The sequence below is a fragment of the Hyaena hyaena genome, unplaced genomic scaffold (genome assembly GCF_003009895.1).
Source record: "Hyaena hyaena isolate Hyena2069 unplaced genomic scaffold, ASM300989v1 scaffold_1044, whole genome shotgun sequence".
Lineage (NCBI taxonomy): Eukaryota > Metazoa > Chordata > Mammalia > Carnivora > Hyaenidae > Hyaena > Hyaena hyaena.
Genome location: NW_024081681.1, coordinates 437,670 through 453,360, shown reverse-complemented (window position 1 = coordinate 453,360; position 15,691 = coordinate 437,670). Strand labels below are relative to the sequence as shown.

Here is a 15,691-nt window from a genome sequence, read left to right as displayed (position 1 = left end):
GAATGAGTTCAAGCCCCACATCAGGCTCTGCGCAGACAGTGTGGAACTTGCTTGGGATTCTCTCTCCCTCTCTCAAAATTAATAAATATATAATACACTAATAGATAAACTTTAAAATAAAATATTAAAAAATCCATGAATCCAAAGAAGGCATTATCATTAAATGAAAAAGAAGTTATGTATAAACTATTACTTATCTTAAATTTTCAATTTCTTTCTTTCCTCTGAATCATTCTTATTCCATGAACATTCTGAAATTTTTTCCTATCTTTAAAAAAAAAGTATTCCTAAATTAAATAGTAGGAAAAAATTAAGTAGTAATGCCTATCCTTTCTCTTTCATTTCGCTATCGTATTTTTTCAAGAGTAATCTATACTTATTGTTGCCACTTCTTATCTTTCTTTAGTCAACATTTATGGAGCATCTAATATAGCGACATGCAACCCCACAGTACATTCAAATAATCTGGGAAGCTTTTTTGTTTGTTTGTTTGTTTTACAAGGGTACAAAGGCTCACCTGTAAGTAAAGCCTGTGAATCCAAGTTTATTTATAAACTCTCCAGTTGATTCTAATGTGTAGCTAGAGCTGAAAACCACTGATCTAATGTATGTCTGGCACTCTACTGGAATTACAAAGATTAGTAAGACACAAGGTCGCCCCTGAAGAACAAAGGAATTAGGAAAATTAGGTAAACCTATTTAAAAAATTGGTAAGTGTTGTAACAAAGATATATACAAACTGCTAAGGGAGCACAGAAAGGCCAGGATATAAAAGTGATGAGGGAAGTTTTTGGTCTGGTTACTGAAGGATGAGCACTTTATAAGACATGAACGAAAGGCCATATCTGGAAGAAGGAAAGCATATACACAACTTTTCGACTTGGGTAATCTAGCTCTTCTCTACCTGCTCCCTGCCTGCAGGTTCTAATAAAACTGCTCTCTTAAAGGCAACCAGTAGAAGGAAATAATAAAGATTAGAGCAGAAATAACTGATACAGAAAACTAAAATAAAATAAATAAAATAAAATAAAATAAAATAAATATAAAAGAGCAATGAAACCAGGAGCTGGTTCTTTGAAAAAGTAAAATTGACAAACCTCCAGCCAAACTTATCAAAAAGAGAAAGGACCCGAATCAGTAAAATCACAAATGAGACAGGAGAAATAACCAATATCACAGAAACATAAACACTTATATGATTTTATGCCAACAAGCTGGACAGAATGTTCCTACAAACATATACCAACTGTGTGTGTGTGTGTGTGTGTGTGTGTGTGTATATACACATACAATTACCAATTGTATGTATACAAATACAATATACACACACACACACATATATACACATACAATTACCAAAATTGAAACAGGAAGAAATAGAAAACTTAAGCAGACTGATAACCAACAAAGAAATTGAGTAAGTAATCAAAAAACTCCCAGCAAACAAGAGTCTAGAACCAAATGGCTTCACAGGTGAATTCTACCAAACATTTAAAGGGGAGCTAATACCTATTCTTTTCAAACTATTCTATATAAAATAGAAAAGGATGGAAAACTTCCAAATTCATCCTATGAGGCCAGCATTACCCTGATACCAAAACTAGATGAAGACACCACAAAAAGAAGAGAACTACAGACCAATATCTTCGGTGAACATACGTGCACAATTCCTCAACAATATACTAGCAAACCAAATCCAACAATGCATTAAAAAAAAAAAACCATTCACCACAATCAAGTGGGATTTATTCATGGGTTGAAAGGGTGGTTCAATATTTGCAAACCAATTAACGTGATATATCATAATAAAAGAAAGGATAAGAACCATATGATCATTTCAATAGCCACAGAAAAATCATCTGACAAAGTACAAATACCATTCATAAAAAAATCCTGAACAAAGTAGGTTTAAAGAAACCTCAACATAATGAAGGCCATCTATGAAAAACCCACAGCTAATATCATCCTCAAAGGGGACAAACTGAGAGCTTTTCTTCTACGGTCATAAACAAGGTAGGGATGTCCACTGTCACCACTTTTATTCAACATAGTACTGAAAGTCCTAGCCACAGCAATCAGACAAAAAGAAATAAAAAGCACCCAAATCAGTAAGGAAGAAGTAAAACTTTCACTATTTGCAAGCAACATGATACACTCTAGATAGAAAACCCAAAAGACTCCACCAAAAAACTGCTAGAACTATTAAATGAATTCAGTAAAGTCGCAGGATACAAAATCAAAGTAAAGAAATTTTGGCATTTGTATATGTTAATAATGAAGCACCAGAGAGAAATCAAGAAATCAATTCCATATAGAACTGTACCCAAAACAATTAAGATACATAGTAATAAATCTAACCAAAGAGGTAAAAGACCTGTGAAAACTATAAAACACTGATGAAAGAAAGTGCAAAAAATGGAAAGGCATTCCATGCTCATGGATTGGAAGAACAAATGCTATTAAAATGTCTATAATACCCAAAGCAATCTACACATTTAATGCAATCCCTATCAAAATGCTAACAGCATTTTTCACAGAGGTAGAACAAACAATTCTAAAATTTGTATGGAACTACAAATGACCCTGAATAGTCAAAGCAATCTTAAAAAGAAAACAAAGCTGGAGGCATCACAATTCTGGACTTGAAGTTATATTGCAAGGCTGCAGTAATCAAAACAGTATGGTACTGGAACAAAAAAAGACACACAGATCAATAGGACAGAACCCAAAACTCAGAAATGAACCCACACTTACGGTCAATTAATCTTAGACAAAGCAGGAAAGAATATCTAAAGGGTATCTCTTCAACAAATGGTGTTAGGAAAACTGGACAGCAACATGCAAAAGAATGAAACTGAACTGCTTTCTTTTACCATACACAAAAATAAACTCAATATAGATGAAAAACCTAAATATGAGACAGGAAACCATAAAAATCCTACAAGAGAACATCAGCAGTAACTTCTTTGACATTGGCTGTAGCAACTTCTTTCTAGATACAACTCTTGAGGAAAGGGAAACAAAAGCAAAAGTAAACTTTTGGGACTACTTCAACATAAAAAGCCTCTACACAGCATAGGAAATAATCAACAAAACTAAAAGGCAACCTGCAAGAGGCACCTGGTGTCTCAGTTTGGTTAAATTTCCAACTGTTGATCTCAGCTGAGGTCTTGATTTCAGAGTTGTGAGTTCAGCCCCACACTGGGCTCTACACTGGGTATGAAACCCACTTAAAAATAAATAAATAAAAGACAACCTGTGAAACAGGAGAAGATATTTACAAATAACATATCTGATAAAAGGCTAGTATCCAAAATATATAAAGAACTTTGAAAACTAACACCTCAAAAATGAATAATCCAATTAAAAAATAGTCAGAAGACGTGACTAGACATTTTTCCAAAGAAGACATAGAGACAGCCAACAGATGCATGAAAAGATGCTCAACATCGCTCATCATTAGGGAAATGCAAATAAAAACTACAATGAGATATCACCTCACACCTGTCAGAATGGCTAAAATCAAGAATACAAGAAGTGACAGGTGTTGGCAAAGATGTGGAGGAAGGGGAACCTTCTTGCATTGTGGGAATGCAAAATAAAGATGTGGCAAATATATAAATGGAATATTATCCAATCATAAAAAAGAATGAAATACTGCCACTGCAAGGACAAGGTTGGAGGTAGAAAGTATTATGCTAAGCAAAGTCAGCCAGACAAAGCCAAATATCACATGATTTCATTCATATGTGGAACATAAGAAACAAAACAAATGAACAAAGGGAAACAAAAGAGGGTGGGGGGGGGACAAACCAAGAAACAGATTCTTAACTATAGAGAACTAACTTATGGTTACCAGAAGGGAGGTGGGCGGGAGGATTGGTGAAATAGATGATGGGGATTAAGGAGTAGCATGTGTTGTGATGAGCACTGGGTAATGTATGGGAGTACTGAACCACTATACTATACACCTGAAACTAATATTATGCTGTACATTAATTAACTGGAATTTAAATAAAAACTTTTTTAAAAAGGCCACCAGTGATCTACAGTTCACTTAAATAGCCTTATCTGCACTAGTTTCCCCCCTATAAAATGGGAATAATAACAGAATTACTCTGACAACTGAGAGATTAATGTAGTGTAGATAGTGGCATTCCATAGGTAAAATGTTTCTCATCCCTTTATCTTAAATACGAAGGCTTTTTCTCAAACCTATATTCCTTTTTAATCTCCCTGGATTGCTGGTATTCCTCCTTCTGGAAATTCTCTTCAAATTCTATGACATTAGCACCTACCATTCTGTGCTACAATACAGACTTCTACTTCATCCCTCACCTTTTTGTTTCTCTCCTTATATTTTCTAAATAAGCATATATCCGAAAGTATATGCTCTCTGACTTCTCTTTGCTATGTCTAAGCTTGTTCTTCTAAAAGTTTTATCCCATCTTGTGGCTTTAAACCACAAAGGAGGATTTCCAAATCTATATAAAATCCTCGGGACTGTGTTTTCCAAGCTCCATTTCTGTTTCCCTATCTTCTAGGCATGCTGAAACAGACATTCAGCTACCACTTCAGTATAACCCAAATCAAAATCACCATTATTACTCCCAGCTGTCCATCCTCTTCCTGGGTTCCCTAGTTATTAATGCTGGTACCACCTCCCAGATACCCAGATTTTAACGTTCATAGTTATCCCTGAGTCTCCCACTTCCACTACATTTACTCACCAAGTCCTGCTGATTCTAACTCTGAAATCTGTTAGCGCTGGTTTTTTTCTTAATATCTTGTTAAACTACTGTAAGTCACGTCTTACCACTTAACCCAGGTACCCCAAGTTCTTACCAGCTCCTATAATGTCTAGACCCAAGGTTCTCAACCAGTGACAATTCTGTCCTACAGGAAACAATCTGATTATTATGCTTGGGGGAGGGGAGGGAAGTGTTACTGGCACCATGTGGCCCAAGGATGCTACTGAACATCCTACAATGCATAGGACAGCCCTCACAATGTTTTCTGGCCCCAAATGTCAATAATGCTGAGGTTGAGAAACCCTGTGCTATTCAGTAGCACTGTTCATCTTTGCATTTCTTATCTTGCAAAGTACATGATATAACTCATACTCTCTGTTTGTTCCCAGTTTCCTATTTTTACTTTCTTGGTTGTGTACGATTGCATGAGCTTGCACCCCAACTGATGTCTACAATCCTCCTAGGCAGAAGTAAGTTTTCTGTCTTCTGAATTTCCATGAACTTACTACTCTCTGATGCTATATGACATATATATACGCACATATACATGTATGTGTATGTGTGTGTGTATGTGTGTGTGTGTGTGTGTATACAATTTATCTTTGAACCTATAATCTTGCATCTACCAAACAGGTGATCAAATCACCAAACTTCAGTGAGTCTAAAACCTAATCCATGGTGTCATTACTGCTATTCACAAAGACTGCAATTCTCTTTTACTCCTGACTCCTCCGAAATTAGGTTTACAGATATAACTTGTTTTAGTTAACTAAAACCTGGGCAGTAGTATAGTGATCTCTAAGTGCATGTGTGGTGAGGGAGAGACAACTTTAAAAATCAGTGTGCTATTCACATTTCCTTCCCACTGCTGCCAGAACCAGGACTGTGGGAAAAAAGTCCAAGATTTATGGGGGGGTTTAGTATATATTTTTTAATAAACATGACATGCTACATTTGGTAAACTTAAAGTGTACAGCATGACAGGGCGCCTGGGTGGCACAGATGGTTAAGCGCCCAACTCTTGATTTCAGTTCAGGTCATGATCTCACAGTTGTGAGATTGAGCCCCAGTGCAGAGCCTGCCTAGGATTCTCTCTCCCTCTCTCTCTGCCTTTACCACCTCTCATGCTCTCCCTTTATCTCAAAATAAATAAAAATAAACTTAAAAAAAATGTACAGCATATTACTTTGATACATTTATATATTGTAATGACTGCCATTGAAGCAATATTTATCATTACTATTTTATATTATATACATTATATATTATTGTCTATATTCACTAGACTGTATATTACATCTCAGTGACTTATGTATTATTCATTACAAATTTGTACTCTTAAACACTGTCAATCTTAACCCCCCAAACTCCATCCCCTGGTAACCACCATTTTGCTCTGGGGTTTTGTTTTTTGCTGTTTTTTTAAAAACAGGTTTGACAGTACTTGTCTTTCTTTGACTTATCTCACTTAGCATAATGTGCTCAAAGTCCTTCTATGTTGTCATAAATGGCAAGATATTATTCTTGCTCATGGATGAATAATATTCCATTGTATATGCCTACCACATCAAAAAGCCCAAGTTTACACTAAAATCCTCCTCCAACAGCCTGAAACTCTACATGCCTTCACTGAGCAGTGCTGCTGATCCACACTAGGCATATTAAATAGAATGAGTGAGGAGATGCCAAACAAAGCTCCCTTCCTCAAACCCCTCATGCCAAGATTTTAGGCTGTTAGTTGTCGCATTATATCCTCGCCTACCTTGATTCACAATCAATGTAAGAGGCATAATTTAATGTACCACTAAAAAAGAAAACTGCTACTGATTAAATTATAAGCCATTGATTGTACAATACAACCTGATTCCAGAGATCTTTTTTTTCTTTTTCTTTTTCTTTTTTTTTTCTGAGAGAAAGAGAGAGAAAGCGAGTGAGCACACATGTGAATGGGAGGGGCAAAGGAAGACAGAGAGGATCTTAAGTAGTCTCCACACTCAGTGTGACACAGGGCTCAATCCCATGACTGCAAGATCACGATCTAAGCTGAAATCAAGAGTTGGACGCTCAACTGAGCCACCCAGGCATATTTAAAATATGGAAAAACAGGAGTACTGAAATCAACGAAGTACGGTATATTTGGTAAATGAATAAATGTGGAGATAGTTTTCAAAAATTATTTCCATTCACGGTCAATACAAACATTATGAACTACAATGTATAAAGAAAAGTTCTCAGACATTAGGTTCAAAGTGAAACATGTAAATAAATAACGTAAGAGAAAGAATGTGAACAGAGTACATCTAACCTTCAGAATTTATGAAATTCTCCTTTTTTGACAACTATAGATGGTTTTATGGAACCTGTAGTTTCTTCTGACATGCACAAATCTTTTGCAATAAGTTGCTGTTTAGGCAACCAGGCTTTTAGGTCAGAGCACAGACAACAGGTCAAGTTTTCCTGTTATGCTTTTCAACTTTAAACATACTTTGCACTCTCTGCTCTGTTTTTATATCCCATGTTTTTGCACTGAAATGCAATATTCTTTGTATCTACTTTTATTTTATGTAGAAATGGTCCCCAAAAGCACTGAAAAAAGTACTACCAACTTGCTATAATGTGCTAAGTCTAAAAAACTCCACAAATGATACAGCAGCTATCAAGTTTCTGCTTGCTGTAGGAAGTTTTACATTCTGTTGGTGCAGTGACAGAATCATTCATCTACAGAATGAAATCAGGAATGAATATTTTCGACATTAATAGCTTACTGGTTTAGTTTAGTTTTTGGTTAATAAGAACACTGTAAATTTTACATTAATTATGATGGCAACTTACACTGCTTTCAAATACAAACAAAACTTTTGAAACCAAACTATGATTGTGTAGTGAGGGAGAACTGTATAAACCACTTCTAAAGAATATTTAGCATGCGTGAATGATTTGAACCACAGCCAATATCACCACCAGTACCTTAAGGAGCACCAAGAATTTCATTTGATTATCTAAATCTTAAAGTCTATAGCATTATTTAGAAATAAAAAAATTAGGTACCCTAAATTCTCCCTCAAAAGCTTTACTTCATACGCTACATCTACTTTTCATAAAACTGTTTTAATTTTGTGAATTCACAATTCCTTTGTTCATTCACTCACTGAACCCTTCTACTCACCACATGCAGCATAATGACAGACGCTAAAGATATTATTTTTGCACTTAGGAATTCTAATAGAACTAGAGGAAAGAGACAGTTAAGCACATAACTGTTCTGCAAAACTGAATTTAATACTAATTGATATAGAGTTCAGAAAAGTGATTAAATGAGCCATGTGATCTGAGATAAATCTTGAGGAATGAGTAAGATTTTCATCTTTCAAAAAAAAAAGATCAGGGAGCAATACCAACACTCAAAGTGGATAAGAAGTCATTAGCAGATAAAAATAACTACAATATATTGTGTGTTTACTGCCATTTACACTTATCCTCACATTTCAGAGGAAACTGAGGCTGAGAGGTTAAATAGCACCCAAGGTGCTAGACATGGGCTAGCATGTAGGTCTCTGAATTCACCGTATGATTAACTAATAGTACATATACTGGAGTCAGACCTATTTAGGTTAGAATGGAACACAAGGCCATGAATATCATTTTCAAGAGTTGGGATTCCTTGTAAAGGCAATGGAGGAATCAGCAACTAAAAGTCTGTAAGTACATAAACATTAAAACATGGCTTAGATACAAGAAGTTGGACGTATTAGTCTAGAAAGTTTATACTAAAAGCTTATCAGTGGCAAATACAGCAGAAGGTAAAGACCAGCTACAAGACATTCTTCTAGTCCCACTTTTCTTCCCCTGCCTTTATTCCTTCCTTAACTGTGTAGTCACTGACCAGCTACAATCAATTTGCATTCTGTTCATACAGTAAAATTTTATTCCTAAAAAAGAGTAGTTAATAACATAAGTAACAACAGTTAATTTAATCGTCTGGTCAAATGAGAAGTAACAGAGTAAATATTAATACCATTGAATTACCTTTTCAAGTGAAAAATAAATTATTTGCATAAGAAACATTTTGATGATGGAAGTGACAAGATTCAGAATCAGATTGTAAGGACGGAGCTCAAGGAGACAAAAGTTAAAGCTGAAGTCAAAAACCTGGATGACCAGAATAATGGAAATGGAGAAAGAGAAAAATGAGTAAGATGAGATAGATTTCTGCCCCACTTTGTGTGGGGGAAACGGGGAAAGGGCTTTATGTATTTACTTTTAGGAAGGTTCATTTGAACACATTTTTTAAACTGTCTCCTGTAAAAAGGGCCAGTCAATAAAAATGTGTGACCAGTGCTCAGAAGAGAAGTTAGAGCTGAGCTATATACTCAAGACATATTTACAAAGATAGAAAAGTTGAAGCTATGGAAGTGGACCACTCCTATCACTGGGGAAAAGGGGGAGGGGTTACGGGAGGGGGGGGGAAGCCCAATCCTTTCCAACCAATAACTGTCTTCCTTCTGGAGCTTGGGAGTGACTTTCCTCTGTATGGAGGGGTGTGAGGCAAATAATTCTCCTGCTTTAAGCCTTATACCATAATTTCATATAATTTCCAATTCACAAAAATGCTTTGCTGTACAATGCAGCTGACCCCAGGAATGCAAAACATGAATTATTTTTGGCTTAGAGTTTCTAAACTATGTAAAAAGATCTGTGGGATATGCTACAACAAATGAATAACTTTAAAGAACTTTACTGTGCTTCTTCAGAATTTTATTCCCTATTAATCTAAGCCAAAGGTGAAAAGGCTATTAGATTTCATAGTGGTATCCTCACAAAGCAATTGTACATGATTTTAAAAAGCAAAGATGTTATTCTGGATTAATTTCTAAAATTCCTACCATAGAGCATATATGAAACTGTACTAGTAATGTAAAATTTTTAAATGTGTTAAATAATAAACTTTGTTCTAAAATGATCAAGTACAACTTAAATTTAGAGCCCAACACTATTTAATGTTTGGTACTTAAATTTTTTATTACAAACAAAAAGAACTGTTTCTGTTTTTTCAATATTAGCCATCAACAAATTAAAAACAAAAATAAACCCAGAAGAGGGTCCTATCATCATTTGCGAAGGAAATATAATGTCACAAGAGCACCAACTCTGGACTCAGACAAACAGGTTTAAATACCAACTCTGCCACTTTAAAAAATTTTTTTCTTTTAATTTTTTTTTTTTTTTTTTTGAGAGAGAGAGAGAGAGCAAGCGAGCAAGCTGGGGAAGGGCAGAGAGAGAGAGAGGGAGAAACGATCTGAAGCAGGCTTCAGGCTCTGAGATGTCAGCACAGAGCCCAAGGAGGGCTTGAACTCAGGAACCATGAAGTCATGACCTGAGCTGAAGCTGGATGCTTAACCAACTGAGCCACCCAGGTGCCCACAACCTCTGCCACTTTTTACTTAGGTGTCCTTGGGTGAATTAAATTTTCTGATATATCTGTAAAATGGTACTATGTGAAATGGTAATAATAAAACCTACCTCAAACTTAAAACAAATTAATGAATGTAGTATCTAACTGAGCCATGCGTATACAAAGTATGGGTACTACGTAAGTTCACAGCTTCCCTTCTTCAGATCTGCTATCTATAATGGAAATTCCAACAACCTGAAAATATTAAAAGCTTATTTTTGAAAATTACAAATAAGGTGGCAGAAAGAGTAACAGGATCTAAATATTAGTTTAAAAATACCACCTTCTCAAATTCTACTTCTGCTTCTATACCCAACTGTCCTACTCCCCAAAGATTAAACGAACATTTAGATAACTGAAGTGACAAGGGTGTTAGTTAGAATTTCACTTAACTAGTTACTTGAATTTAACCCAGAAGTTCGGTGAGCTGTCTTAATTACTAAATATAGCAATGATATCTATATGAAAATATCTACAGAATAATCTTACAAAACTTGAAATACAAACACCAAATTCCTTCAAATTAGAATTTTCATTCATTTACTCTTAAACCATTGTGTTGGGCAAGCCTGGAGAACAAGACACCCTACCCCTCCGCCTTTATGGCACTTAGTGCCCTGAGAATGCCAGATAATGAGGAACCCTGTCATCTCATTTTGAAAAAACTTTTGCTATTTTAGGCCTCTACAACACACGACATAACTATATTAACTCCCACACTGCGTACTCTCTCCTCAGCCAGATTCTAGCCACTTGAACTAATCAGTACTTAAGAACGGTAGAATAAAAACATGACAATCCCTTTAAAAACTTTTTAGCACTTTAATGTGTGTGTGCCTAATCGCATAAATTTTCAGATGACAACTCATGGTTATTTACCAATATAACACATGTGAATATTGCACAGCAACTTTTGTGTATACAGGGATCTGCCTAGCTCTTCCCATCTTGCCCTTTTATTATTACTTTCACCAAAGAGCACAAGAGAAAGGAAAAGATTTCCGAAATTGAAAATGAGGCCGACTTCTGCACATTCACATCGGGAAGGAGACAGAACATTACATTTCGGTGCAAGCTTATACTACAAGATATAAAAACAGTTGGAGCAGAGAGTTCCAAGTGAAAATATCCTTAGGCTTACATTAGGATTTTCTTAAAACACCATGAGGTGTGTGTGTTTCATACACCGCGGTTCTGCCTCGGAAGTTGGAAAAAAAAAATGAACACTGTGAAATTAAGAGTGGACACTTGGAAAACTGTATTCACAGGTTATGTCGGTCACTTCTGAGTTTGAGAAACGTCCAAGTCCTTCCCGGAAAATACTCAAAATTAGTAGAGCCCCCTTCTTCCCCAGGGAATGGGCCTTCACAGTAACCAAAGGAAACGGCGAACAAGAGAGAACTAGTTCAATGATCAGATTTCTTATTTTAAAAGCCTGAGAATTTAGAGTAAGCCGTTCATCTGGTTCCAATGCTGTCATAACATCTAAGATAGAGCAAAAGGAGTCGCACACATCCACCCTCTTCCGAAGTCCTAGCAGGACGGTGGAGCGCCACCAAACCGCCCCCCCAGAAAGGCCAGTGCCAACCGGGGCAGAAAACAATTATGGGGAGGGGGTCTTTGGTGAACAACTCCGCTGCCTCTCAGCGAACACCGAAGCTGCAAGCCCAATGCTAAAGCCAAGAAAAGAAAAGGGGGAAAAAAAGAGAGGGGGAGGGAGGGAGACTTCCACAGGGAAAGGAAAAAAGCGTAGAGAACCAGAAAAGGAAGCATTTTGTTTCTGGGAGGAGGGAGTAGAAGGGAGAAGTGAAGATATTCTTCCTAAGCGATTTTTTTTCCCCCTTTACCCCTCACCCGTGCTACAGTCTCCGGCCAGGCCGTCGGGCAGAGCACCGCCCTTGGGCCGCTCCCAGGCCGGGACCGGGACCGGGACCCTCTGCAGCCCCAGAACCCGCGCAGGGCCCCGCGGCCGAGAAGGAACGAAAGGGTCTCCCGCGGCCGCCGCCCTCTGAGCCCCCCGCGCCCCCCGCCTCCGCGCCAAGGCGCCGCCGCCCGGCTCCTACTTCCTATTTTCGGAGCACACACCCTACAAGGAGCGGAGCGGAGCGACCAGGCCTGCCAGAGACCTGCCCCCGCGCGGGGCCTCGGGTGACTGACAGGGGCAGGCACTAGGGTGCAGCGAGGAGAGGAGGAGGAAGGGCAGCCGAGGGCACAGACCAATGCCCTTCCCTGGCGGCCAGAATCCGGGCTGATATGCCAGGGCTCTACTGGCTCCCCGACACCGGGCTCCGCCGCCTCCGCGGCACTTACCTTCTCCTCATCAGACAACTGCTCCTCCAGATCCGCCATTTTCCTTCTGGCGACAAACCGCGGCGGCGGCGGCGGCGGCGGCGGCGGCGGCAGCGGCCACCTGACTTCCCCCTTTCCGTGCGGTCCTCCGCGCCGCGCGCCCCCGCCAAGGGAGGGGCCCGCAGCCCAGGCCGCCGCGCACGCGCCCCGGGAGCCCCGCCTCTCTCCAGTCGGCCGGCTGGGTCTGCACAAGGCTGTGCGCATGCGCAGGAGAATGGAAGGCCTGGGAGGGGGGAGGAGTCGCCTACCGCCGCCTGCTGCAGGCTTGTCAGCATCTTGGGGATAGGATTCTTTCTCCACTAGTGACCATATGGACCCAGTCTGCAACGAGTACATTCTGAGCCCTTGATTATGTTCCCATCAAGCCCTTAATTGTGCTAGCTAAAATGTGAAAAAGTGTACGAAGAGAAGCTTTTAAACAATCTGTTTTTAAAAATTACTAGAAAAATATTGTTTTTATTAAAATATGTACATATAACCCAGCCCATAATTGGAAGATTGTTCTTGATATACTCGTGTACTCATTTAAGAAATATTTATTGTTTTTATTTATTGTGTGGCAGGTACTATATTAGCCCCTGGGAATATCCAACATTAAATAGTACCAGAGAAACCTCTGTTCTCAAGAGGCTCAGTGTCTATTCCTTAAACAAACATTGAGCAGTTAGGGAAGGCATTGTACCACTGCGGGGGAATACAAAGTTATGTTAGACATAGATCCTACTCTTCTGAATTTAATTGCTGGATTAAATACAGAGAACCCAGTAAAATTTAAATTTCAGATAAACAATAAATATATATTTTAAGCATAAGTATGTCCCATGAAGCGTTTGAGATTTACCAAGAAAGTATTCATTGTTTTCAAATTGTATTTGGAACCTATTATTTTTACGTGCAAAATCTGGGAACCTCATTTGTGATACTTCCAAGTTTAGCAAGAGAGTAAAGTTATAGTAAAAGCTGTATATATGAATTGGCTAGGAATTTTGTTAAAACCCAGTTACTGATTCAGCAGGTCTGTGATGGGGCTGGAGAATGCATTTCCAACAAGCTGCCAGGTGATGCCAATGCTACTGGTTTGGTGATCACATTTTTAGCAAGGTTTTAGGATTTAGATAGGAGTTAGGACTGTAATCACTCTGTTGTACACCTAAAACTAAATCAATGTTACATGTCAATTATATCTCAATGTTAAAAATACTTTTTAAAACTTCATTCAGTAGAAAATGAGAAGTTGTTGACAACTTTTGAACAGTGACATGACATCAGAAACGTATCTAGCAAGATGAATCTGACAACTGCATGTAAATGACATGTCTGAAAGTACCTTAAGTTCAAATCATGATACATAATAAAATACTGTTATCAAGTAATATACTTCATGTTCACAGTATGCAAATCATTGTTTCTTGTGGATGGAAAGCAAACAGAAACTGTGCTATTGAAAAGCTCATAGTCCATTCAGAGAAAGCACAGGAAGGGGATGCTTGCTCACACATGCAGGAAAAAGCAGGTGTGCTGTTGAGGATAAATGGTGCAGAGGATAAATGGTGCAGAGATTAAATTACACCATTTGTCCAGGGACCTCACTGGATATAAATAAATAACATGTTCACTCTTTTATGGTGTACAGGTCATTGTTTCACATATTTCTCACTACAATCTCACTGAAGTAAGGTATTTATCAGCATTACTACACCCATTTTACAGGAGAAAAAACTGAGGCTAAATAATTTTTCAAGTTTGCACCTCAGTGATTAAATTGATATTAGAACCCAGGCATCTTATTCTGTGTCCAACGTTGTTTCCACTTTGAAATCTTTGTTTCTTCCTCTCTAAAGCCTAGGCACTCTCTACCAAATAAAACTTAATAAAAGTGATTATTCTCCCATTCCTTCAGGTTTAGTCACTACCACTTGCTGCATGAACTCTGCTTCTGGCTTTTTCCCCCTTCTTCTGTTCTGTTTTTGTTTTTTTTTTTTTTTGGTTTCTGTTTACTTAGCAACACCTATATTAATGTGTACACAGTGGGTACTCAGTAGATGATTGCTTCACTAATCGGCTGCTCCCTTCCTCTAGAAACCTCACCCAAATTTGGTAATGCTCTGCAGTAATTTGAGTCAGACTGTCTTTATAACCCTGGTGATACTTTATATGTGGCTTCCCATAGTGACACAACCAGCAGTTATGTATAATTTCTTTTTTTTTTTAAGATTTTTATTTATTTCTAGGAGAGAGAGAGAAAGACAGCGTGAGCAGGCGAGGGTCAGAGAGAGAGGGAGTCACAGACTGAAACAGGCTCCAGGCTCTGAGCTGGCAGTCAGCACAGAGCCCGACGCGGGGCTCGAACCCATGAACCGCGAGATCATGACCTAAGCGAAAGTCGGACGCTTAACCGACTAAGCCACCCAGGCGCCCCAGTTATGTATAATTTCTAATAACCCTTTCAAAAACCTCCCAATTCCATCCTCTTGATACAGTTAAAAGGAATTATAGAATTCATGTTCCCTAGGAATTTTGGGAAGACATCAAACTGTCACACACAATAGGTATAAATATGGAATAACCACTATATGATTGCAAGTAGAAATATATTAGTATTCTTGATCATCAGTTATTTTATGATGAAGAGAAAAGAAACAAAAAATTCCTTCCCCACACAATTCTACCTACTAAGTGAGAATTTCTATCCTTTTCTTGCTTAATTTTTAACCTCACCTTTGTTTTACTATTTTATACAATATTTTTAAAATATTTATGTATTTTTGAGAAAGAGACAGAGACAGAGACAGAGAGCGAGCAAGTGGGGGAGGGGCAGAGAGAGAGGAGGACAGAGGATCTGAAGCAGGCTCCACACTGACAGCAGAGAGCCCAATGAGGTGCTTGAACTCATGAACTATGAGATCATGGCCTAAGCTGAAGTTCAATGGCTAACCAACTAAGCCACCAGTCACCCCCAGAACATGCTTAAAAAAAAAATTCTTCCTTTTGTAGTTTGTTGTTAAGTTCCTTGTGTGCTTCTTAAGCTTTTTTCCTGTGGATGTGCTCTGTGTCCTGAACTAATTTTAAACTTACCAAGGTCAGAAGTTACCTAATTTCATAGAATCACAATCTTAAACTGCGCAGGCCTCTCATTTTA

At 38.1% G+C, this 15,691-nt stretch overlaps 1 protein-coding gene across 1 annotated transcript in view; it reads right to left on the bottom strand.

Moving 5' to 3' along the window:
- The window catches only part of CAPZA2 (capping actin protein of muscle Z-line subunit alpha 2), a 53,116-nt gene extending 40,451 nt beyond the window's left edge, over window positions 1-12,665 (bottom strand). Inside the window, exon 1 of the mRNA XM_039222059.1 lies at window positions 12,514-12,665. Coding sequence (XP_039077990.1) covers window positions 12,514-12,552 — 39 coding nt within the window. The 5' untranslated portion in view covers window positions 12,553-12,665. The remainder of the gene's footprint in view (window positions 1-12,513) is intronic.
- Window positions 12,666-15,691: the final 3,026 nt, after the last annotated feature.